Here is a 27,994-nt window from a genome sequence, read left to right on the forward strand (position 1 = left end):
CAGAAAAAATTATTCCAACCTTTTAAACTCTGCCCTGGGAGTCAGAAGAACTATGACGCCTCATGATGAAGGCCGAGTTCTTTTAGAAGTCAATGTGGGAGACCGGGAGAGTCTTCTAAATTGCTGCAGAAATGAGGAGATGCAACCTAGAGGTACTTGGGATCAGTGAAACACATTGGACGCAAGTTGGACAACAACGACTAACTACAGGAGAGCTCCTGTTATACTCCGGCCATGGAGAAGAAAATGCACCACATACACAAGGAGTTACATTGATGCTGTCCAAACAAGCGCAAAATGCGCTTATAGGATGGGAATCTCATGGACCAAGGATCATCAAAGCCTCCTTCAAAACAAAGAAAGAGGGCATTTCAATCAACGTCATCAAATGCTATGAGCCTACCAACGACTACAATGAAGACACTAAAGATCAATTCTACAATAGGCTGCAGTCAATCATCGAGAAGTGCCCAACAAAGGACCTGACCATTCTGATGGGAGATTTCAATGCCAAGGTTGTAACGGACAACACTAGATATGAAGACATCATGAGACGACACGGACTGGGAGAAAGGAACGAAAATGGTGAGAGATTTGCAAACCTATGTGCCTTCAATAAACTGGTCATAGGCGGCACCATATTCCCACATAAACGCATACACAAAACCACATGGACTTCACCGGATCACACCACGCAAAACCAAATCGACCATATTTGCATCAACAAAACGTTCAGGAGGATTATAGAGGACGTGAGAACCAAAAGAGGAGCTGATATAGCATCAGATCATCACTTGCTGGTCGCCAAGATGAAATTGAAACTCAAGAAGCACTGGACAACGGGGCGGACAATATCACAAAAGTTCAATACGGCCTTTCTTCACGATACTAACAAACTCAACAAATTCAAGATAGTCCTCAGCAACAAGTTCCAGTCCTTTCATGATCTACTCAATGAAGAAGGAACTACTGTGGAGAGCAACTGGAAGGGGATCAGAGAAGCAATCGCTTCAACATGCCATGAGGTTCTGGGCCACAAGAAGCACCATCACAAGGAATGGATCACTGTTGATACACTGGATAAGATTCAAGAAAGGAGGAACAAGAAGGCAGCAATCGATACCAGCAGAACAAGAGCAGAAAAAGCCAAGGCACAAGCTGAATACACAGAAGTAAACAAGCAAGTGAAGAGGAGCGTAAGAACTGACAAACGTAAATATGTGGAAGATTTAGCAACGGCGGCGGAAAAGGCTGCAAGAGAAGGAAACATGAGACAACCGTATGAAACAACAAAGAAACTCTCTGGAAATCGCCGCAAAGCAGAACGACTAGTGAAAAGCAAGGAAGGCGAGGTAATCACCAACATTGAAGAACAACAAAACAGGTGGATAGGACACTTCAAAGAACTCTTGAATCGACCAGCTCCACTGAACCCACCCAATATCGAAGCAGCACCCACGAACCTCCCAATCAATGTTGGCTCACCAACAATTGAAGAAATCAGCATGGCCATCAGACAAATCAAGAGTGGCTAAGCAGCAGAACCAGACAACATTCCAGCAGAGGCACTGAAAGCAGACGTAGCAGTAACTGCAAGGATACTCCACATTCTCTTCAATAAGATTTAGGATGATGAACAAGTACCAACAGACTGGAAAGAAGGACTTCTGATCAAAATACCGAAGAAAGGCGATCTCAGCAAGTGTGATAACTACTGGTGTATCACTCTTCTCTCAATACCGGGAAAAATCTTCAACAGGGTATTGTTAAACAGGATGAAGGACTGCGTAGACGCCCAACTTCGTGACCAACAGGCAGGATTCCGTTAGGATAGATCGTGTACAGACCAAATCGCAACTCTACGGATCATTCTGGAACAATCAATTGAATCGAATTCATCACTACATCAACTTCATTGACTACGAAAAAGCACTTGACAGCGTGGACAGAACATCACTATGGAAACTTCTTCGATACTACGGCGTGCCTCAGAAGATAGTCAACACCATACGGAATTCCTATGATGGATCAAACTGCGAAATCGTGCATGGAGGACAGTTGACAAAGTCGTTCGAAATAAAGACCGGTTTCAGGCAAGGTTGCTTACTTTCATCCTTTCTCTTTCTCCTGGTGATCAACTGGATCATGAAGAATTCAACATCTGAAGGAAAACACGGGATACAATGGATATCTAGGATGCAGTTGGATGATCTAGACTTCGCAGATGATCTGGCCCTTCTATCCCAAACGCAACAACGAATGCAGGAGAAGACGACCAGTGTAGCAGCAGCCTCAGCAGCAGTAGGTCTCAATATACACAAAGGGAAAAGCAAGATTCTCCGATACAACACAGCATGCACCAATCCAATCGAAATTGACGGAGAAGATTTGGAAGATGTAAAAACCTTTACATGTTTGGGCAGCATCACTGATGAACATGGTGGATCTGATGCAGATGTGAAGGCGCGGATCGGCAAGGCAAGAGCAGAATATTTACAACTGAAGAACATCTAGAACTCAAAACAACTGTCAACCAACACCAAGGTCACAATTTTCAATACAAATGTCAAGACAGTTCTACTGTATGGGGCAGAAACCTGGAGAACTACGAAAGACATCATCCAGAAAATACAGTTGTTTATTAACAGTTGTCTACGCAAAATACTTCAGATCCGTTGGTCGGACACTATTAGCAACAACATACTGTGGGAGAGAACAAACCAGATTCCAGCGGAGAAAGAAATTAGGAAGAAGTGGTGGAAGTGGATAGGACACACATTGAGGAAAGCACCCAACTGCGTCACAAGGCAGCCCCTCACGTGGGTTGGAGAATGTTGGTAGGCGGACTATGCTCCACCGGGAGTAACAGGCGTAAGTAAGTAATATTTTATTATATAATATTATATCGGTCATTAAAGACAAACACTGCACACACGCGAATCACTCTTCTGGCACACAAGCGAACTTACCGACCACATGTAGATGTCCCAATGCAACTATCATTGTCACAGCCTCCTCCAAAATTCAATAACACACAAATTACTTTCACGTCAACCTGTTTCATTTTCTTTTGTTCACAGAAGCTAGGGCGATATCAGACACAGGATCACCTCCTAGTACAACTTCGGGCTTAGCAATAGTAAAAATACTAGGTGTTACGTAACTGCATAACTCACGCCTTCCCTACTGCGAGAATTCTACCACATTGTTGTGATAGACGGTACTCAATATAATCCTTAAACTTCGTAAACAGTTCGTCTTGATAACCGTCACTAGACAACACCCCGATGGTATATTAATCAGAAGGCGAATACGAAGTGTTGATCACATTTATTATGGGCCCACACACAGATATACAAAATTACAGGTGCGTTAAGCAAGCATGAAAGAGTTGTACCGAAAAGCAAGCAGGCAAACGAGCGAGCGAGTTAGCGAATACGAGTACGAGTAAGCAAGTGCAGATAAGTGGGAGAGCTAATAAACGAGAGAGCAATGAACATGAATAAAATGGATATATATGTATATATACATAGTGAAATAAATAAATCATCGAATCAATTAAGCGACTAATAGTAAGGCTAGCAGAGCGAATATTTGCGTTGGCAGTAAGCAATGCTCAAGCATACATGTTCATACATTCGCAACAATAATAAAGACAAAATGGTATAGATAAGTTGTTGTTGTAAGAATGACTCAGTTCGTTAATAAGTTTACAAAATGACTTAACCGAATTAAATGTGAACAAACTCAATTGCGCGTGAGTTGCTATACTGTGCTCGTGGAAATCAACTTCTGCGTAGCAGAACCAGTCTTTGATACAATCAGACCGAAATGGCATAAGTTTAACAGTGAAGGAGTAAAAATCTTAATCTTTACATGTCTTGATATCCATCCTGTCATTACGAGCATATAATGTACAAATGGACAAAGACAATCTGACGGTATGAAAAGAAGATCACGAAATATAAAAATAAAGGTTAAAAAAAGCCACATAATGTTGCAACAAGGAACGGTCTTACAGTTAACGTTTGGTGCACCAGGTCACGTCAACTCATCACTGAAGATGTCGCAAATATTTAGGATCTGAGAATGCTTTTGTTTGATCGAAGAACACCAAACTAATCAGACAAGTCAGAGATGAAGATATATTTGGAAAGTTGCGGATGTATTGAGAAGTGTTTGGTATGTTTCCGCAATATTGGAATAATAATACCTGTATGTGTCACATATTAACGTCTCCTTGTCTGTTACCAGCTGTTTAAATCGTAGTTTCGGGGAAGGTACACGGAACAAGGCGCCTACAACTACATTATTTTCTCTAGAAAGGTTTTGTATATCTCAGGTAAACAACGAAATGTAGTCTAGCAGTCGATACTCTCGAGGGGAGTACTTGTTTGAAGACGACCCGGTGAACAGAGTAAATTCCTGGTCCTCCACAAAGTATTGACAGTGCCGTACAGCACAATACATGGCTAGGAGTTTGCTACTAAAAGTTCTTCACCTCGATCCAATGTCTTGCAATCATTTTGAGAAGAATGCCATTGGTCGCCATGTAAAGTTTATCCACTTTTGTAGCACTCTGATTGCCGAGTTGGATGCATCTACAGCAATACTAATGGGTGATTCGATGTCCAGGTGGGCGAGCATAGTTGTATTTGCAATAATTTCTTGACAATGGACAATACATTTTCCCATTGTCACCCAAATTGATGAGTTTCGCATCTCTACAAAGTTGGTTTGTTAAGGGTTTCATGAGGAACGTGCAATTCGGTATATACCATTGATAGAAACTTACCAGGACGCTGAACGTACGTAATTGCGTGATTATGGTCTGTTCTGGGTAATCCAGCATGATCACCAATTTGCTTTGCCGAGTAAGAATTCAGATTCAGCAAGTGAGGTTCTCTATCCAAACATGTAAACAAGCAGGGAACGAGGCAATCAATCAGTGCATTAAGGTTGTTCTCGTACGCTCGCTACTCAAATGGTTCAAATGGCTGTGGATGGAATAGAAGAAGCTTTCGCTTAACAGGCTTCCGTGTCTAGTAGCAGGGGATCACCAAATCCTCCAGGCAGGAACCTAGGTATGTTAACAATAAAAGAGGAAAAGAAATTGGTAAATCATAGTGTGATGCTGTCCTTGGTCCTTAAGAATAGGTCAAGTTGCCTCTTGAAGGACTCCTGAGAAGTCGCTTGGACTAGCTCGGCCGGCAGCGAATTCCAGCTTTTGACAACTCTTAAGGAGTAGAAGTTGTGTCTACATTCCGTCTTGCTATGTTGTGTTTCCAGTTTCTGGGTGTTACCCCTTAGGTTATTATTCGAACTAAGCTTAAGCAGGTGTTTAAGAGGATGTCCAGAAGTGTTAAGAATACTATAAGCCATTAATAAATCACCTCTAAGACGCCTATATTCTAATGGGTAAAGGTCTAGTGAACGGAGGCGTTCTTCGTAAGGCTTAGATTTGAGTTCTCGAACTGATTTCGTGGCTCGCCGTTGGATACGCTCCAAAGTGACCTTGTCCTTATGGAGTGAGGGGGGGAGTACTATGTTTCCGTACTCTAAATGGGGACGGATGAAGCTATTGAAGATTGTGTGGAAAGTTCATCCGTCAAACTGGCCAAAAATGCGCCTCAACGTTACCAGTGCAAGGTTTGCTCGGAAGGCATTTTTTCACAGTTAGCGTAAGACTTTAAGTCATGGGGCACCAGGACTCCTAAATCTTTTTCGACTTGGGATACTACTAGAGAGGAGTTTCCTAAGTTGCAACTGTAGTTTGCGACATGTCGCAGATGGACTACTTTACACTTTGAAGTGTTAAAGGTAAGTCCGTTATCGTCTGCCCAACTTTGAAGTCGAGTCAGATCCTCCTGAAGTGCCTGTGTATCGTCTTGGTTGCGTATCTCTCTCCAAAGTTTCACGTCGTCGGCAAAAAGTAATAAATCTGACGTTACCTGTTGAGGAAGATCATTTATGTAGATCAAGAAGAGAAGAGGCCCTAGTACTGAGCCCTGGGGGACCCCACTAGGACATTCCATAGCCTGAGATAAAGTGAAATTAACCCTAACCTTAAAGTGTCGATTTTTTAGGTATGAAGTAAGCCAATCGATTAGAGGTGGTTTGATACCTAGTCGTTTGAGGTTGTTGATAAGACACAAGTGGTTAACCTTATCAAAAGCTTTTGAGAAATCAAGGTAAATGACATCAACCTTTCCCTTGCAATCGAGGATGCTTGTCCATCTGTCCACCGCAGTCAGCAGGTTGGTTATACAAGAGTAACCCTTCCTGAAACCATGCTGTTGGGGTGAGAAGAAATTTGAGGACAGTAGATAGTCATTTAAACCGTCGCATATCAGGGACTCCATGAGTTTTGAAGGTAATGACAGAAGAGCCACCGACCGATAACTTGAAGGTTCATTGCGTCGACCTCCTTTGAAAATTGGTGTGATGTGAGCCAACTTCTAATTTTCCGGTAATTTGCCTCGGCTAAGCGAGTGTGAAAACATCACGCTAAGCGGTGTTGCCAGGATTGAGGCTGCCTCTCTCAGTATGGCAGGATGAACCGTATCCGGGCCAGGAGAAGTATCTAGTATTAAGTGCTGCAATTTCCGGAACACCAAGTCAGCGCTTAGGTCCACTTCAGAAAGTCCTGTGGAACTGCAGATGAAACTGTCGTCAATAAAGTTGATGTCAGCCGGTTGAAATGTTTGAGAGTAATGTGCCGCCAGAAGGTTAGCGGCGTCGCCATCGTTGTTGGTCGGGCCGTTAAGATCTAGCAGTTGAGAAACTCCTGTTTTGGCTTGACGAAGAGAGGCTGCATAACGGAATAGGCTTCTAGGGTTAGAGGCGAATTTGTCCATAAGCTTTGTTTGTTACTGAAGCCTGTCTTCTCTTATAGCCTTCGTGCATATGTTCCTGATATGTTTATATTGCCTATACGCCTCATCGTTATTAGTTCGTTTGTATTCCGCCCAACAGTGCCGTTTGCGGCTTAGGAGGCGAAGGGTACGGTTCTTGATTACTGTAGGTGGCTTGCAGCTTTTGGGAACCGTTTGAGGAACTGAATGGTCTGTAGCACATAAGAGCGTGTGCAGTAAGAAGTCCCAATGACCATCCACATCGATTTGAGGGTGAACATCCCAAACCACCTGTTGTAGATAGTCATGTAGAGCTGGCACATTCAGCCGTTTAAAATTCCAACGCAAATTATTGTTGGGATACCTTAGCTTAGTTTTGATGACAAAACTGAAGGCTATGACGGCATGATCGCTCTTTCCCAGAGGAGCCAGGATTGAGAGGTTGTCGACTAGGAATTCTTCGTTAGTGAATACACAGTCTAAGCGCGATGGTGTCTGACTGTTTCTCCAACGAGTTGCCGACCTCACATTTTCATATAAGCCCAAGTCATCGATGAGGTTGAAGAACCGAGCTTCAATTGAGTTGTCGCCTCCAGTGTACGTGTGTTCCGCGAAGTTGACTCTAGGGAGATTAAAGTCCCCTAGAATCAGGATGTGTGTGAAACCGAGACGGATAGAGCGGGATAGTCCTTCCAGCATACGACTATCGTACTCGATGTCGGCAGTTGGCTTCCTGTAAATGACTCCGACTAGACACCTGGAAGTACTAGACAATCTTGCAGAGCACCATATGGATTCCTCAAGATTGTTAAACTCGAGGTTGTGAACTTGGTGTACTCAGAATCATGTTTCAATTTTATTCTGGATTCGACATTCCTTTAAGATCACTTATAACTTGTTATTTCAGGCTTTTACGTCATGACCAACTGGCTGTTAACAGACCAAAATATGAGAATAATAAAAAATAATGGTTAATTCAAGATATGGCTGGTAGCATCTCTTAAAACTTCACTCTCTCTTCCCAGTTCTCACTACGAATTTCCCTCCATCGTTCGAGGTCACTCCACTTTGTTACACATCATAACTTATTGTTACTTATTAATGTATCCTTCCATATAAATACTCTTTATGCACAACTCATCCTAGTAATAGCTGCTTGTTTGAGTTTCGTCTACAAGGTTGCCATTTCTTTGTCTGTTCTACTACAAGTAGTTAAATATTGTCGAGGGTTTATGTCCATATACTTTACTGCCCCTGCTTTCCTTTCAGCATCACGTTCGCAACGTACAGCTATGGGGCTTTCTATTACGTCTGAATCAAATCTAACGTACGCATAGCATAGGTTAACCGCTTGTGATCTGGTGCACATTGAGCTGCCGAGGAATCTGGGAATTTAAAAGTCGTTGAATCCCTCCTTGAACTGAGCAGGGGTATTTTTTATCGGAGATCACGAATTGACTTTAGACCTTTGTATCTGGAACTTTCACTTGGTGAAGTAATTCGAGGGTCTACATGGCCGAAGGTACATACCTATGCTCTATTAAATAAACACTTAAACTTAATATTCTGATATAAGAAAATGAAGTTCACGTTTTGTATTTATAAGCTTTATACTACGCGTGTGTTCCGAAAATTTCAGGCTGATAAAGTGACATCCGTTTAGGTTAATGCTTTACTGATCATACAAAAATGTGAGCACTGTCTTTCAGCCGATCGGTTTCACTACATCAAATCATGTATATGTACATATTGTCTTTGAGATTAGATGGTGGTTCAAGGTAGTCAACAGTGGTCAATCAATTGTGATTACATCTCAGTCCTACAGGAGGTCAGTCGTAGCTCGGACAGCTCAGTGGTAACGTCTCTGACTGTGAAGCTGGGTGACACAAGATCGAATCCGCCAGGGAGCACCAGTTCCCTCAAGATTACAGGTACACCTTGCTGACGAGTGCCAAGTAGCACGAAACCCGGGCCCAGGGCTTCCTATTGACTACCTCCAACCACCATCTAATCTCAATACATAGTGCCCGCAGTGTCGAGTCACCTAGACTGGTGGTCACATTGCAACATGATCGATAGCATTCGATCTGCACTAATAAGGACTAGAAAAGCATGACATTGATCACCACCCAGTGATCAATCAGTTGTGACATATTGTTTTTCTTAAGTAGATTGTGTTATATCCCGATGGGAATAATGAATGGTAACTGTTGGAATATATTTCTGGACTAATGCTATAGATATATTTTTATTGTATAAATATTATGTACCTAAACCATTCATATCCGTGTTCCTCTTATTATAAGCTTTATTTTGATCTATGAATAATTATTATACGATTTACCATTCCTGAGTTATGCTCATTCTATCAATTACTAGCTCCCATATTCACAGCCTCTTTTGGGTGAATCTTGTACAAATGTTATTTTCTATTTTATGGTGTGATGTGGTCTGTTTGTTTTGTATATAAACCCAATATGTTTGAAATACATTAGTATTCTAGACTTAACGGACAGGGCTAGGCAGGAAGCAGGACCGATAAGGACTCTAGACTGCTTGTACGGGTTTATGGGATATTGGTTTGATCATCTAAGTCACTGTTGTCTAACTGGAGGTATCATGTACGGCACAAGACCACAGGTTATAACAGATTGAGTTTTGGATGCTTCTGTTCCACTATCACTCAAATTATTGAAGCCATGCAGCTTATTATGTCTTAAGTTACATTTGGTTCTTGTATGCTATAAACTTCTTTAACACTATACTTGATTATACCCTTTTTTAATTTCTTTCACTCCTTACATAAACTGACGTTTTTCATGTGTTGGCTGAAGCTAAACATGTGAAAGATGCAAATTACCATTACCTAAAGAAATGAATGCTCTCAAGAATAGTTTTCTTACTCTGTTTTCAGTACTTTGTATCAGGTTTAACATCACAGAGAAATCTCGTTGCAGTTAACCTTCTCTACGCATGGTAAAAAGGTAGTCTAACTTTAATGAGATGTTCTTTAACTTTGCATAATTGTACGTAATTGAAAAACTAGTTGCCTGTAGTTAAACATTATGTTATGTCACGTTTTAATTGAATGTTGTCAGACTAACTGTATATTATTGGAAATATTGATTGCACGGATTCGTATCTAAAACGTGAGTGTGATGAAAATTAGAAAAATGATGAATAATTGTATTGTAGTGCTTAGCTGTGTCATGTATGTTAGCTTGAATTTATGCATTATTCGATGGTTTATACTCAATAATTGTCTACATTTTAATCCCACAATAAAAGATGATCAATATTAAGTGAAATGTATTGATTAGTTTTCTAGCTTTCTATAGTCTAGATGGCATAACTTAGCAAACGTGTCATATGCCATCATAAAATTTTCCATTTAAGAAATCTTGGCTGATCATATCTGAAATTTAACAACAGTGATAAATCGATACATACGTAACAACCTCCGATGCGCAGTCATGTTAACCTTACACCACTTTTGTGAAGAGAAATGGAGAATAATTCTGCCACAAATATATCTTCAGATTTATTATCGACGAGTTCCAATGTTAAAAAATGTGTGATGACATATCGTCAGTTGTCAATGGCATGAGTGAATTTTATAAAAATCAAATTCTACTAAGAAATTGTACGAGAGATTTTTTTACAAGTTAAAGGGGTTCGAATAAATCGTTCGTAAAGTGGAACAAAAAATACTGGTTACCAACTGATTATTGGAGTGAATTTCTATCTGTTAATATAAGGTAGGTAAGGAATTATAGTCAGGAACAATGGAGTGAGTAACATGGTCATATAACAACACTGTTACAATAAATTGAAGTGGATTGTGGCGTCATGTGTATATATACATATATTGTTAGAATAGTGTAACAAGAATGTTATTAATCATTTACACATATAATGAATAACAAGAAAAAGTAGCTGAATACCATATTTACCAAGAAATCTCCTCTGACTAGAAAAATACCATCATTTTCATATACGAAGAACCAAAGTGTTGACTGACAGTGGGAATTTTACAAACAATTTCTACAGAATATCCAAAGAATTATCGCTCTAAATCCTGAACAAAACTCCTACTTCCTAGTGACTTCGGTGTTGTTATACTTTAACTGACTATGATTGATCCTAGTAAAAATTAGGTTTTGCTCATAGAGCACCTCCCACATAATATCAACTTTCGGAATTACGTTCGAGAGTAAAGTCAATTCATCGAATGAATCAAGAGCCGCAAGTTCTCAAACGTAATACAAGTAGTCCTACTTCTATACATTTCCCATACCTTATGTCAAAAGCATATGAGACCGCAATCAGAGGACTGGCGTGTAGTCAATCGCAATTTATATTACAGTATATCAACATTTTTTAAAATAAAGAAATCGTTTTGGGAATAGGCACACATCAGTTGGGAAAAAAACCGAGTGTATTGAACCAGAATTTAAGCCGGTCACTGATAGAATCAAGGATACAAATTACGATCAATACCGATAAGGTTTGACACAAATCTGAGAGACCTGAAGGTAACTTGTGATAACTTTAGTAGTGAAATTTAAATCTAGTAATCATGTTCATAATTAATATCTGTTGCTTAGTCGTATGGACTGGCAATATTAAGTAACTGATTGACACCTAAATTACCATTAGTGTTAAAAAACTACCTACATAGCTTTTTTCTGCACTATTGACTACGGCTCGTTATTAAGGGATATGATAATGTTGTAATACCCTTTGAAGCCACTCTACACCACAAGGGACTATTGGTTTGGATTACTTCCCAATAACGCCACTGAATTTATATTTCTTTTCATGTTGTTGGTACGAACTGTCCATATGGATATTTAATGATTGAGCGATCTTCCAAGTAGTATTAATTACATAACTGTTCTTACCACATTTCCTCACTCAACATACCACTTTGTTTTGGATGTTATGCTTTTACCGTTTATTTATTTGGATACTGCTACTTCGGTTTGTCGTATTATTATTATTATTATTATTATTATTATTCGTTTTGGCATATTTTTATTTGCTTTGCGCATTGTTATATCTTGATTAAGTTTTCGTGCGGGTCCACTACGATGTCAATATATTCATTACTAGAAACGCTAAAAATTAACCCCAACATCAAAAAGATGATTCACCAGATAAAATCAAATACGATTGTCGTCAAACGTCCATAACTAGCGTATGGTCTGCACACCGAAGCACCTAAAACTGTAACAAAACTATGAAATCACGGAAAGAAAACACAAAACGAAACGCGATTCGAAGTGACTTACAGAGATGTCGGGAATGACACATTCCTCCATAAGCACTCAGCTCTTCTGAATCGAGGAGTTTAACTTTGAATGTGCTATAACTCCAGCCGTGTGCATAGAATTTATTGGCATTTATAATTTACCCCGACGAGCTTTCAAGAATCATGAAACCTCCAACGTGAAATCATGCTTATCTCGATGTCCAGTTAACATGAGCGACAACATTGTTCACAGGTATTAAGGCGGATTCTAGTCTCTCAATACAAATAAGATAAGACTGACTACAAAATCAGACAAATATCGTTCCGAAATTTAAATCCCGTTACTACATTTCGGTTTAAATAGTCCAAAAGGACGATAGTGGTCAATAACTTTGTCTAAATGAAGTGGCCAACGCAAAAGCAGGTACAAAAGGGGTACTACTAAAAAAGTGAAATAACGCTCGATTTCCTTCTTTACACAAATTGAACTTTAATTTACTTTAGACGATTATCTACACTATATATCCTCCCAGTGTCTATTTTACAGAAATCCAACGTAACTCAGATCAAGAATACATGACTGGCCTGACTAGAACGTAAGTATATTTCACACCAACAATCAAAATAGTAGTAAGGGTAGGAAAATATATGAAACATCTAAATACCTGTTAGACTATCTACTAGTCTGACTACGCAAGCAACCAGTAATTATTTTTCTATCCCACACATCAAAAAGGTAGGTAAAAACTGAACCATAAAATTATTTTCCACCGTGTCCAAATATTCCAAGCAGTCAAAAGCTGAGTGTTACATGAAAGAAACAACTGCTGAGATTCTGAGAGAATGGATTTTTTAGACTGATTTTATTATCTTCAGTTAAATCTTGAGGTGGTTTACAGTGAAGGCTGTAGTACAAATATTTATCTAGCAGAAGAAATAGTGATTTTGCCGAAAAGAAAGAAATCCAGTCCCTTATAAGCTACGTAAGAAGAGACTCGAATATGTATCGACTTAAGTTGACGAACCTTATTTCAGTACAGAGATGAAATCAATCAAATGGGATGCAAAAACTTAAAAGTAGTAAAGGTGTCCAGAGTAAAAACAAAAAATATATTTGAACAACATGTTTGGAGATAAAGGACTAAAATATTATGAAGTATTAAGACATATCTTTTAAAGCGAGGTAAAAAATGAAATCAAACAAGTTATTGCACTGATGTCTTTAAGCAATAAGAAGACTAATTGTTTGAACCCTAACCACTCAGTCAGTAACAACGTAGAACTCCGTACATGCGTACGTTTGCTCGAGTTGAGTACCACATTAGAACAGAGATGCAGTTGTTGATTCAAATCCCATAGTGGTAGAGGTAGTAAAAGTAAAAGCAGTCATCGGAAACATTCGGGTTTGAAGATGTTATTTAATGAGTATAATCCAGTGAAATAAATTTGGAAAGAGGAAAAAAGGGACATGAAGAATTCAGAAGATTAGAGTTTAGGAGAACACAAATAGTGGATGCACCTGCGCCATTGCAAACGATTTTGAGCTATGTCATTTAAGGTCTCTAACCATCGGTTGCTATCGTCTCGCGGTCCCCAACCAGGTAGCCTACACCTACCAACATGACTCAGTCCACTTGTCAGTGACTTCATGGACTTGTGCCATGTTTTGGTCTGGCTTTCTTCCAACCTACTCCTACACCATAAAACATCGCATGTCGGTGGTCATGCATACGTAACACATGTCCCAGCCAACTCAACTGATGAAGTTTCACTACTTCTTCCTTAACTAGTACCTGTTTCCTAACAACTGCATTACTTACTCGATGGTCCCAGGATATACGAGCAATATTTCGAAGACACCCATGATCAAATACTAGTAACCTACGAATATCCTCTACTCTTACCAGCCACGTTTCACTGCCATAAAGTAGGATGGAACGAACTGCTGCACAGTAAACACGTCCTTTGATTGATAGACGGATAACTCGCCTACGCCATAAATGACGCAAGTTGGCAAAAGCTAGTCGAGCCTTCTGTATCCGTGCTGAGATTTCGTCACACCAGACCACAAGGGCTGATGAGACTTCCAAGATAAGTGAAGCGATCGACACGCTCAATTACTTCACTCCCTATCATTAGTTCAGGTGTCGATGCAACCCAATCCTGTAGTAACATTTTGCATTTCGAGGGAGAGAATCGCATCCCGAACATGTTAGTATTGTTGCTTAAAGTGGTCATAAGACTCTGCATTTTGTCAGCGTCTTCACCAAATAGAACTATGTCATCGGCATATTCTAAGTCAACAAATGAACCTCCCGGTAGAAGTTGAACCCGTGGAAATCTAGATGAGGAAAGTGTTATCTGTAAGAGCACGTCAACGACAAAGTTAAACAAGAATGGAGAGAGTGGGCAGCCCTGACGAACACCATTTGAGGTAATCAATTCTGATGACAGTTCGCCATAAGCTCTCACTCTAGCAGTTGTATTCGAGTAGAGAGTCTTTATAAGGTTAATTAACTTCTTTGGTACTCCTTTCAGTGACAAACACTGCCATAGAACCTCACGATCAACAGAGTCAAATGCTGCTTTAAGGTCGAGAAATACTACTAGTGTGACCCTAACAACTATGTTTGTACTTATCAACATAACTCAGATCAAAAACTAATGACCTTATTGAATCATGCAATATCTTGATCCAACTATCCCCTGAATTTCTCACAACCTATTTCCTACTACACAATTTTGGGCTTCAGAGTGTGTGTGATCAGACATGTGTAACATAAAGAAAGGTAATTTCAATTTATAACTATTTAATTTTATTAACCAATTTGTTATTTTTACTTAGTATCATTCATTTAATTCCAGTACTACCCACTTTTTTCTTCTTCAAAATACATGGATGTAATCTATGGATTATTATATTGTCATTCCATCAGATTTTGATAATGCAATGAGAAGACGAAGTTTATCAGAATTATGTGATATATTCGCGCAATACATTTCGAACAATCTGATCACACAGGATAGACAGACATCATCCTCCATTGTAAAACATTTGATTGAGGGTCGTCATAAGATTGACATTAAGTAAGTATCTGTAGTGTTATACAAAAACCTTCAAGGACGTATACTAAGGTTTATTGAAGCTTTGGCTATACGGAAACTGAAACCCCCTTTATGCGTTCAAAAACAATCTGTCCTTACCCTTAACCAACCCTGGTAATATTGATTTATTATCCAGATTGGTAATCTCATTGTTTTGTGTACTTTATCATTATTATTTGTTACGGCTTACTTTTAATCTGTCTAGTTGACCTTTTAATTTTTCTATAAAAATGTCTTAAGAAGTATATTATCCATCTTTGCTTATAATGCTTATGTAAATTAAAGCAATATCGAGGCAATACACACAGTATGCACATATGCCAATAAGAGACTGATCAATTTCAGTCCTAAAAACATCAATGGGAATATTCAAGTAAAACAATACCAAGTGAATTATATCACATAATTCTGATAAACTTCATCTTCTTATTGCATTATTGAAATTTATCAAAAGGGACTATTTAAGGCAATATCGAAGCATACGCATAGTATGAACATATGCCGATAACAGATTGATCAATTGCAGTCTTAAACCTTAATGGGAAGATACAAGCGAAATAATACAAAGGGATTATTTATTTTAAATTCCATTAGATATCAGAAGAAAATAGAAAAACAAAATGACTTAATCATTAAATGATCAATTTCTATTTGATTATATTAAATCTTAAAGAATAATACATGTACAATAATATAATTAATTATTAATGTTTTCCAGTTTTATCATAATAATTTACTGCTTCAAAGATAACTTCAACAAAAATTAAAATAATTACCATCCATTCCAAACGTACTGAATGTATGGAAGATAAATGATTTGTTAGAATTGATGTTAATTCATTACACATATCCAAACGTGAATTTAAAACCTATATTGTTTAAAGAGACACATTATAAAATAAGAAGCATTTTAAGTGAAACTACATAAAGTTGTAGGATATTTGAAATTTAACAAAAACAAACAACAACTAACATTATTCATTGAAACATGAACAGTAAAGTTAAACTATACTGTCGAATGAATTTGAGATTATGACATGTTTAAATCGATTAGAAAGAAGTAAATGTAAATCAATAAATTATGCAATAAAAAATTATGAAATTTATCAAGACTCTTTTGTTTTTACACAATTATCAAGGTTTATTAAGTTGGGTATATATTCTTAACGAATAGATTTTAGCAGTGGAATCCAGGACGTGAGTTTCATCCTATATAAAACTCGTTAGCTGGATTTACCTGTATTCTAGAATTGATGTTTACTTCGATCAGCATCACGTTATACACATAGCTACTGGATCCAGATATTCGCTGATTAGGATGAAACGCTTATTCTGAATTCTACTGCTAGTCGCTATTCATCTCCGCTAGTAATGCATGTGCCTAAATGGCAATATCAAGACAATCCGCATGTAGTAATAAATAAATTACAACGAAAAAAAAACAAATGTTATTTTTGTAAGAAACGTTAGACATACAATTCGTATCCATTATTAATTACTATCAGCTAACTTTATAATCAAATCAACTTCTTACATGAATGATAAGTTATCCCCATATACAAACATTGAACTTTCCAATATGTTAACTGGAATTATTATAGATTTAGCATAATCCAAATATTTATGAAAAATACACTTGACATTGTTACATCTGAAGCATTAAAATAACTTTAAATTTTACTCTAATCACTTGGTGAGACTATAATTTATAGACGAACCAAATAGATTTAGGGTAACACGTCTTGGATTTCGGCGCGAAATCTATTCATCCATTTAGTTAAATAGCGTTTTGGCATTTTAAGTAATCTCAGTTTGTGATGAAAATCCTAAATCTAGTTCCTAACTATAACTATCAACTAAAAATCATAATCTTAATTCCTCACACTGGCTTATAATCCTTATTTAGCTTTAGTTAATAGATGGAAATTCTCAAAGTCATTGTAGCATCACTCAAAGGTCGTCCATAAATTATAATCTCACACTTAATTTAAGTAATTAAATTAATTGGAAAACACATATAAATATATATTAATTAAACATACCTTTACTCTAGATGAAACACTTAGGACACATTTTAATTTTTCAAATAATTTCTCAACATTTGGTCTTTCCCAATAGAAATCAGGTGTTTCAATTAAGCTAGTACTAACATTCAATAAATGTCTATAATTTAGAAAATAAAAAGAAAGATATTTAACAGATCATTGGACTTAAAAGATGATAAATCTTCGAATTAAACGCTTGAATCGGATTTTTTTAAGCGCTTCTAGTATAACCTCAGGTTAAATCTACCCGACAACTTGAACATAGGAGAAAAGGGTGCGAAATATAGACAGAACACTTTACTCCAAGGTTAGTTTGTGTACAGAAAATCGAGGGTATTTATAACATTTCAGATAACCTTGGGCTTCTGGAAATTTCTGAAACCCTTGTAAACATAGTAACAGGATAAGCATTTTGTCCAATCAGAGATATGACGTGAATTTTCACTTTCTAGATGGTTTTGGTAAACTTCTGTTGAATACTGGTTGCATAAGATGTTACCCAGTGTATTCAAGGACCCTTTGGGTTTTTTTTTCGAGGAATTTTCTGTGTATCCCCAACAACTATCTGATAAAATGTAAATAATAAAATGACCCTAATAACCTCGTTGTAATTTCTGATACGTCTTTTATATATAGTAAGATAATCCATTTGTTGGTTTCTATGCCTTATTTCGTTGTTACTGACGAGTCGGATTGATATTTATTGAGAACGTTATGTGGGTAGCCGTTCTTTTGAAGGATAGTCATTAGAACGCTTCATCTTTTACGCGCTGCAAGTGTGCTGAAGTGAATTCTCATCCGCTCGAATAAAGTTTGTATACAGTTGATTTTGTGAGTCATTGGATTGTTGCTACTGAAATTGATTTGTGCTGGTCAGCTTCCGATATGTCTCCAGTTTTCCTGAGCTACAAATCTTCACCATCGCAAGATATTCTTACTTACTTACGCCTGTTACCCCTCGTGGAGGAGCATAGGCCGCTCACCAGCATATCTCAAGATATAGAATGATGTTATATATAATAATGAATAACAGAACTTACAAAATATCATATATAACAGTACAATTCAGTAGCTTTATTAAGATTAAAAAAACTTTACAAGTGGTAACTTTTTAGCTCAGGAAGATGATGATATTGCTGAGGTCGCATTACATTAACTGGGTAATTTAATCGTTAAGATTTCACTGTCCCTCTAGACAACATCATAAGAACATTCATGGAGATAATAAAAGCTTCACAGTTAAACCATTCAGCTTGGACAATACAATTGTTTACCATAAGTTTTACAAGCGATATAAGTGTTTTGAATTGTATAGTGTATTTTTTTAATATTATGGATTATAATAAATATATTCTTGTTATATCCCAATGAGTAGAAAAATCATATTTCTGACGTTCCGTAACTTAATGTAAGCCACTTCTTCGGAGTGAATAAATAACCGAAATTAAACTAACATAAGTTTAAATAGTACTCAAAACGTACGAGAAGACAAAGATTAGATGCAAATAAGCCATTACGATCGATTCTGAGCAATGTCACATGGCTTTTTCAACCATCGGTTAAGATAATCACGAAGACTCCAACCGAACAGTGTGCATCAATCAACATGGCTTAGACCAACAGTCAACGACTTCAGAGACTGACGTCACGTTCTGGTTTGGCTGGGTCTAACTTTCATTTAACGTACTCACTTAGATCCATTTCAAGAACAACTAGGAAAACAGTTAGGCAGCCATGTATGTGATGCCCACCTCGAGGCAGCAAGGAATGATATCCGAAAAGCTGTGGACACAACAGTGATATCTGCTAGTACGGTAACCCGTAAGGTTAGGGAGCAACACTGGTGGGTAGCGAAAGCAAGAGAGACGGAAAAGGCAGCGGCAATAGGTAATAGCAGACCATTGTTCAGACTTGTTAAGGAAACGGGTATTAGGTAACCGACTGTTAGCGAAACAATCTCAGAGAAAGATGGACATATTATACATTCTCAATCCAGGAGATTGGATCGATGGGCAGAACACTTTAGGGATCAGTTCAACTGGCCTTCAGCCACACTTCGGTTTCCCACGATCTCCAGTCAACCTGAATGGCAAGTTAATGTGGGTCCTCCGTCTATTTACGAAGTTGAAAAAGCCATAGGAAATTTGAAGCGAGGGAGAGCAGCAGGCCCTGACAGGTTTACTCCTGAGATTTATAAGGATGGTGGTTCAGTATTAGCAGTGAGATTAACTGAGGTCTTAGGTAGAATTTGGGAACTGGACATAATCCCATCTGACTGGTCTCAATCACTGATTGTGCCAGTCTATAAGAAAGGACAAAAGTCCTCTTGTGACAATCACAGAGGAATCAGTTTGACTAATATAGTGTCTAAAATATTAGCTTCAATAATACTTCGACGCCTAATCAAAGCTCGTGAAGAGCAGACTAGAGAAAACCAGGCCGGTTTTCGACCTCGACGTGGTTGTATAGAGCAGATATTCACACTACGTCAGGTTGTAGAACACAGACACACGTTCAGACGCCCCACAATGGTAGTATTTCTCGACCTTAAAGTAGTATTCGACTCGGTCGATCGTAACGTTCTATGGCAGTGTTTGTCACTGAAAGGAGTACCAAAGAAGTACATTAACCTTATAAAGACTCTCTACTCGAACACAACTGGTAGAGTGAGAGTTTATGGCGAACTGTCATCAAATTTGATTACCTCAAATGGTGTTCGTCAGGGCTGCCCACTCTCTCCATTCTTGTTCAAATTTGTGGTCGACGTACTTTTAGAGATAACACTCTCCTCATCTAAATTTCCAGGGGTTGAACTTCTACCGGGAGGTTCACTTGTTGACTTAGAATATGCTGATGGCATAGTTTTATTTGGTAAAGACGCTGACAAAATGCAGAGTCTTCTGACCACTTTAAGCAACAATACCAACATGTTCGGGATGCGATTCTCTCCCTCGAAATGCAAAATGTTACTACAGGATTGGGTTGCATCGACACCTGAACTAATGATAGGGAGTGAAGTAATTGAGCGTGTCGATCGCTTCACTTATCTTGAAAGTCTCATCAGCTCTTGTGGTCTGGTGTGTGACGAAATCTCAGCACGGATACAGAAGGCTCGACTAGCTTTTGCCAACTTGCGTCATTTATGGCGTAGGCGAGTTATCCGTCTATCAATCAAAGGACGTGTTTACTGTGTAGCAGTTCGTTCCGTCCTACTTTATGGCAGTGAAACATGGCTGGTAAGAGTAGAGGATATTCGTAGGTTACTAGTATTTGATCATGGGTGTCTTCGAAATATTGCTCGTATATCCTGGGACCATCGAGTAAGTAATGCAGTTGTTAGGAAACGGGTACTAGGTAAGGATGGCAAATCAATTGATGACGTAGTGAAACTTCATCAGTTGAGATGGCTGGGACGTGTTACGTATGTCCAACCACCGACTGCCTCGACGTGCTATGTTCAGTGGTATAGGAGTAGGTTGGAAGAAAGCTATGGGCGGCCAGACCAAAACATGGCACAAGTCCATGAAGTCATTGACAAGTGGACTGAGTCATGTTGGTAGGTGTAGACTACCTGGTTGGGGACCGCGAGATGATAGCAACCGATGGTTAGAGAACTTGGATGACATGGCTCAAAATCGTTTGCAACGGCGCAGGTGCATACACTCTTTGTGTTCTCCCAAATCTTGATCTACTTATCCGTCCTTGTCTCTTTTTTTTTCTCTTCCCAAATTTATTTCACTGTATTATACTCTTTAAGTAGCATCTCCAAACACTAATCTTCCCGATTACTGCTTATACTCCTATTACCTCTTCCACTACGGGATTTGAATCAACAACTGCATCTCTGTGCTAATGTGGTGTGGTAACTCGAACTGATGTACGTACGTACGAAGTTCTACGTTGTTACTGACTGACTGACTTAGATCCATGAGGATTCACAACCCTGTCAACCAATTTACCACCTCTGCTTGGTATCCTATCCCTAACCTAAACATTGGTCACCCGGTGATCCCAAAATACACGAACAATGCTTCAAAGATACTTATGATCGAATACTAGTAACCTACGAATTTCCTTTATTCTTAATGACCAATTTTCACGGACATTAATTAGAACAGCGAGAGCTTCTGGAAAATGTACAAGTCCATTAGTTGGAAGACGGACATCGTTTATCTCATAAGTGATGGGAGTTGATAAAAACTAACTGAGCTTTCTGAATAGATGCCAAGATTTTGTAACAAACTAGTCCATCAGGACTGATTATTTTAGACCCTAGAGTTTCCAACACTTATTTGTTCAATTAAGATATTCTACATTCTTGTCACAAAGTACTGATTCTTTAAATATCTAACATGAATATGGTAATATGAGTTAAATTATTTCACATTATATGATGAAACCCAAAATTTTTTAAAATAACTGGTACTTATTGAGAAAATATCTCTGCTATAACTTGGTATTTGACCGGACATTATGAATATAATTTTTAAAGCTTGGTTGGAAAACCAATATTTATTTATGGGATACAGGTGGTACATATACGCAGGATATTTATGTGTTCGTTCCATAGAAAGTGATGTTGATAAAGCATCCTAGGTTGATGATTTTAAAAACTCTCACAGTTGAATAGTAAACCTCTAGAGAATATCATATCATACAACTACCGCATTGATGCCTTAAACCATAAGAAGCAACCTACTTAATTGTGTACAATTCACCAGTTTTTCGTAAAACTGCAGATTGACGGAATCTAGCACCACGACCTGTTTTCATCTTCTACAAAAGACGATAAACACAAAAAGTTATAATTACCGCTTTAATGACTTAAACTAATAATTGTCAAGTTACTGTGCATAACTAGTCCCTGGACAAATTTTCTACAGCAAATAATGATCCCGAAATGGAGAGAGTAATAACTGAAAATTAAGTCTTAATCGTAATAGTCTTTGAATGATCTACGAAACTCGTAGCTTCTAATAAATTATCTTTCAAAATGACTTGAAATCATGTTTATTCTTGTGTTTAAACATCATTCTACTGATTGAAACGTCCGGTACTTGAATGTGCTTTGAAGGGAAGTACAAAACGGAGCTTTTCTTCCAAGGTTAAGTTAATTGCAGAAAACAAGGATATTCATAGGCCTACGTGTGGCCTTGAGATTCTGGAGGATTACAAAAATAGATTACATTTAGTAACGAAATGGGTGATTATTCAACAAGATTATGACACACAATCTATCAGTTTTCTAGAAATTTCTTAGGAGCTTCCATTAAATGATGAATAGACAAAAACATTTTGCTTTTTTCTCAGCTTCTAAAGACATTATCAAGGAATTCTTAAAGGCATATAACATTGATTAATTACGTTATCTTTCGATACTCATTTTATTTGGATCGATCGTATTAGCAACAATAAATCGACAACATTAAATCATTATTATACATCCTGGATTAGTCGTCAGTTGATTTATTTGTCTTGACAACTCAAAAACATGGTCATCATTACAAAAATTCAAAAATATTTTCGATAATAAATTATTTCGAATATTTCAACTGAATAGAAAGATAAATTTTTTTCTAGCATTTCTTAATTTTATATAATTTGCATTTTCAGAGAATAAAACAACTTTTACAGGTTCATGTTAATAGTGAAGATAGAATTTCAAATGTTAACTGACTGAATGGTTAAATGAGATTACAAAACATCAAAAGAAATTTGATATGGAGAGCCAGTCAAAAGTAACTCATTGAGAAGGTCAATTTGATGGTAATCAGAAGTGACCTAAAGGACAAATGCATTTCATTGGCTGAGAAATGGGTCAATTTCTTAAGAATTGTGTGGTTGTATATATTTATGAATGGATATTTGTGCATTTTATTCGGTATTCCAATGCACTTTTTCGCTTACTCTTGAGTTCCCGCTCAAGTAGTCAGTTGGAGGTTAGTGCATAGCAACACGTGTATCAGTATCAGATTTTGGACACCATCCATCACAACAAAATTCACTTTTACATTAATTAAAAATATTCAAAAATATAACCATGTTTTGATTTGAAAAAACAAACAATATAATGATCAAGTTACGTTCAGTATTAACGGTTACTAAACAAACATATAACATTAGTTTCAGTGAAATGATTGAATTCATTGGTTTGGTCGATATTCACTGATAAATATAAACTATCAAATTGATACGTACCTACTTACCTACCTACATAATACTCATTGAATGATATTATGACACAAAATCGATTGGATTGTCATAACTATACATTGATTCTCTATATTATTCTGTAAATGTTATGGTTGAATGTTTCATGAATAAGTTTCCATTACTTCATTCAAAATTTTTTTTTGACCAGATGAGATCGTTACTACTTTTATTATAATTTATCACTTTATTTTTCTTCATTTTGTTCAGTACATTGTTTTATTGTTCTAAGATAAGATACATCAGTTGCATTTAACTTTGATAATCATTAACAAAATGATTCCTGAAATATTACTTTCACTTTCGAAAAAGAAATAGTTGTGATTTTCTCTTTTTATATTCGCCTAAGAAACCAAATTTATTATTGACAAGAATTTGAAATAGAAGACGAAATTCATGCAGTTCAATCTAGTCACATGAATGTGATTATAGTTATTTACTTAAACAACTTTACCAGCGTTAAATACGTATAGTTTTTTTAATAGTTGAGATCACAAGTTTATTGAAGCTAGACCACCATGGAAAACCTGGAGGCACTGGACGGCTCAGTGGTCTGGAAGTTAAGCGTTCGTGCGTGAGATCGGTAGATCCTGGGTTCGAATCTCGCGAGGCGGGATCGTGAATATATACTGCTGAGGAGTCATCCCATAACAGGACGAAATAGTCGTCCAGTGCTTCCAGGTTTTCTATGGTGGTCTAGCTTCAATTGACTCATGATCTCAACTATTAAAATTATTATAATATCCACAAAAAACTCCTTCTGATACCTATAATTTTGTTAAAAGTTTTTTGAACATTATTTTCATATATAAGTGATAGTCTCCGTAAAAATTCCGTTTGACAAAACTACAATAGTATTTTGATTGGCGATTTACTTCGAGACGAGTTTTTTGTAATTTGAATGTAAAGTTGTAACTGACAGAGTCCAGATAAGTCGGAAACAAAAACAGTTGTTACCAAAGTCATTAAATAATCCCGAGTTGGTTGAAGCTAGAAAGATAAACAACTGAATGCTAACCTAATGGTTTAACAGTTAGGCGTTCATCACGAAACTTGAACACATTGTGTTCACTCCTTGAAGATGTTGAGTGCACACTACACGTAGGCCTTTCCAAATAAAGACGAAATAGCCAGGGATTTATCTCCTTGGTCATCACTGATACATCAACTAAGGTCGATCTATAATGTATTCAAGCTACAAACTGAATACCTAGTTATTTTCACTGATAAATTGAATGCAAATTAATAAAACAATCAAGAGTTCGAATCGAGAAAAAAGATAGCCGTTACGGGTGCTGTTACGGGTATGAGGGCTGATATCACTTCTCGGATGCCCACACCGTGGAAGGGTATTTCTTGAGGAACCTGAAAAGGAAATTGGATTAGTGTTGGTCTTTACGACCTGGGAGCGTGACCGCAGACCCCAAGGGACAACTGCTTGAGGCGGGTCGCGCACGGCCTTTTTGTGGAAGGTTTTTGACGTGTTAGCTCCGTTCTTCAAAGGGCCTTACCGCCGGAGACGGAAATCCGTGAGGTAAGGTGAGGTGTGACATTTTTAGGGTCGACCTTTTCTAACCCCACCCCTCCTTGTGGGAAGGCGGCATCGCTGCAGATGCTGGTTGTCCGAGGGAAACACCTTACTGCTGTCACACCTCTCTACAGTCAGCAGTACGACTTCGCCCTCAGACCTTGAGTTGCTGCTTTTAGTCTTACCGTTCTCCAATCGACCTGCCTGGCATGGTAGAACCTACAGGAACATATGTTCCAGCCAATATAGCTCGGTTGGGTCATCACGATAGGCAAGCCCGACCACCGAGTCAAGGTAGCAGCTTCGGTCGGGGAAAAAAGATAGCTGAGTAAATCAAAATAAGAAGCATGAAAAAAAAGAAAGTATTAACAATCAACTAGTCACTTACTTCGATCCATGGTTCAATTTCAACAACTGCTGTATCGAATCCATTCTCTAATAGAGAGAGTTTCACTAAACACATTATGATGTGCAGTTTAAAAAAATGTGAAAACCATAAAAAATAATTAAATGTTCACAGAAGAAAATCACTATTCTACAATCAAATACAATTTTTAAAAATACACTATGAATCATTGTCTATTATGAATGAACCAGTGACTTAATTCTCTATATAAACAAACAATGAAGATCAACACGGTAGTTATAACTCATATAAAATTATAATCTCTACTTGGATAGTTAAACAATTGGTTGAAGAACACATGGAACTTAAAACAATTATCAACCAATATCAAAGTGAGAATCTTCAATAGGAATATCTAGACAGTCCTTTTGTACTGAAGTGAAACTTAGAGAACTACTACAACCATCATCAAAAAATTACAGGTATTTATAAACAATAGTCTACACAAGATACTGGATGTCCTTTGGTCGGATATCATTAGCAACAGCCTACTGTGGGAGAGGACAAACCAACTTCCAGCTGAAGAGGGAATTAGGGAAAAACGATGGAAGTGGATAGGACATACATTGAAGAAATCATCAAACTATATCACGAGGCAAGCCCTAACTTGGAGTCCTGAAGGGAAATGAAAAAGAGGAAGATCCAAGAATAAACTTCGTCGAGAATTGGAAGCAGACATCAAAAGGATGAATAACAACAGGAAAGAATTGCCCAGGATAGAGTTTGATGGAGAATGCTGGTGGAAGCCTATTCTCCTCCACGAGGGGTAACAGGCCTAAGTAAATAAGTAAGTGAATTGAATCTAAACACTATGGTTTATAATCAACAGATTGCAGCTTTAAATATGTATCATCATATTTACTGAGATCTGAGAAGGTAGATAGTGCCATTATTATGTAATGAGCAAATTTCAATGTGTAGTATATATGTGAAATTATAAGGTGGCTATAAAATAACAAAAAGTAGTATGTAATAACATTGAGACGAAAAAAGAGAAATCTGTAATCAAATCATTGATTCTTGATTTAAATCACAAAAAGAATATTAAATTAGAAACTCATAATGTCAAGATAAATATCAGTGTAGTAGAAGAATAACAAAGGTACCAGTGATAGTGGAAAATAATAGTCAAAGACAATATGAATCAAGTTGAAACGTGTCATATTCATTTGATGGTTAGCGAAGAAAGTACAAATTTGAGGAATTAAAAGCAGCATAAGATAATTTAAAAACTCAAGATCTAATGGAGGACAAAAAGTGAATGAATCTGTTTCATTATTATTCATTCTAGACAATATCAATGAATGTCTCCGACTAGTTAGTTATGATAACTGTATGAACCTCATTCAGGTAACTTTAGTTGTTGAAGATTTACGGACAGTGAATTTCAACTTATTTTAAATGAAAAACTTAATAGTCTACAGCATTTTAAACTTCAATAAATCCCTGATATAATGCAGTTAACATTCAATGTCATTAGTGTGATACTTATTCAATTTATAGCACTAAGATTTCAACACATAACGATAACAGTGCAGCCAATAATGCATACAACCTCAGTAAATTATAGGATAAAATAATTTCTTTTATGAAACCATAGATTGATTAAAAATAACAACACTTAGTTTTATCCATGCAATAACAATAAATAATAAAAGGAACTGTTGAGATCATGAACGGATCAATGTCAGATGTGAGGCAGTTATCTATGGAGCACAATGGAAGATGGCCACACAATATCGTGGATTGGTTGAAATTAGACATTAACACCAGTGGATGCCAGCTGAATGGTCTGGAGGTTCATATTTCACGCGCGGGACCAAAAGGTCCTACGTTTGAGCCACGATTGTGAGATCGTGGGTGCACACTGCTGAGTATTTCCATAATAAAATGAAATGGCCGTCCAGTGCTTCCAGGTTTCCAACGGTGGTCTAACATTGATCAGTTCATGATCTCAAATGAAGGAAATATTTTTTAAAAATAAAATCTAAAAAAGGAAAAAAGGCCTACCTGACAAGGCTAAAGCATCAGAAAATGCAAATTTTTCCAACAGTGAATTATCGTCAGTCAAAGGAGTTGATGCTACCTTTGGATATTGGTCTTGTAATGTTAGATCCTAATAAATTAAAAATTAATACCATACAAACAACATTTTTTATACCTCACTTTGTGCGATTGTTGTTCTGTGTGATGTGACACATCTTCGAATGATGGAATATGTAAGTAAATGTCTTCACTGACAACACGGGTATGATCACTATGAAAAAAAGGAATGATATTGGTCAAATGAAAATACTTAATTTAAATAAACTAATTCGATTATAGAATGAATACAATGTATTATCTAGTTGAGTTATTAGAACGAGCTTTCGACCCTCGACAAGCTCAAGTAGATAGAGGAATTAATGATTGAGTGGGAATTCGCGTTATCAACTATCGAATAAATATGCTTAAAGCTAATGTGTATTTATAACTAAACAAACTGATCACATAACAAATAAGTAGATAGTGACATTTTTTAGCTAAATAGTTCATGTAGTTCAATGTCGACCACTTATATATACATCTTACATTTCATACAGCCATTATACC

General features: G+C 37.3%; 1 protein-coding gene across 3 annotated transcripts in view; it reads right to left on the bottom strand.

Annotated features, from left to right (window-relative positions):
- Nucleotides 1-11,881: 11,881 nt before the first annotated feature.
- The window catches only part of RMND1_1 (Required for meiotic nuclear division protein 1), a 41,254-nt gene continuing 25,141 nt past the window's right edge, over nt 11,882-27,994 (bottom strand). The window contains exons 6-12 of one of the 3 annotated variants that reach the window (XM_051213734.1): nt 27,569-27,659; nt 27,413-27,518; nt 25,385-25,449; nt 21,958-22,034; nt 17,256-17,376; nt 15,990-16,082; nt 11,882-12,381 (exon numbers count right to left, since the gene is read on the bottom strand). In XM_051213734.1, coding sequence (XP_051069738.1) covers nt 12,334-12,381; nt 15,990-16,082; nt 17,256-17,376; nt 21,958-22,034; nt 25,385-25,449; nt 27,413-27,518; nt 27,569-27,659 — 601 coding nt within the window. In that variant the 3' untranslated portion in view covers nt 11,882-12,333. Of the gene's footprint in view, nt 12,382-15,544; nt 16,083-17,255; nt 17,377-20,724; nt 27,660-27,994 lie in introns of those variants that run through there. The other 2 variants (XM_051213735.1, XM_051213736.1) reach the window with 2 other exon arrangements.

The sequence above is a fragment of the Schistosoma haematobium genome, chromosome 3 (assembly GCF_000699445.3).
Source record: "Schistosoma haematobium chromosome 3, whole genome shotgun sequence".
Taxonomy (NCBI): domain Eukaryota; kingdom Metazoa; phylum Platyhelminthes; class Trematoda; order Strigeidida; family Schistosomatidae; genus Schistosoma; species Schistosoma haematobium.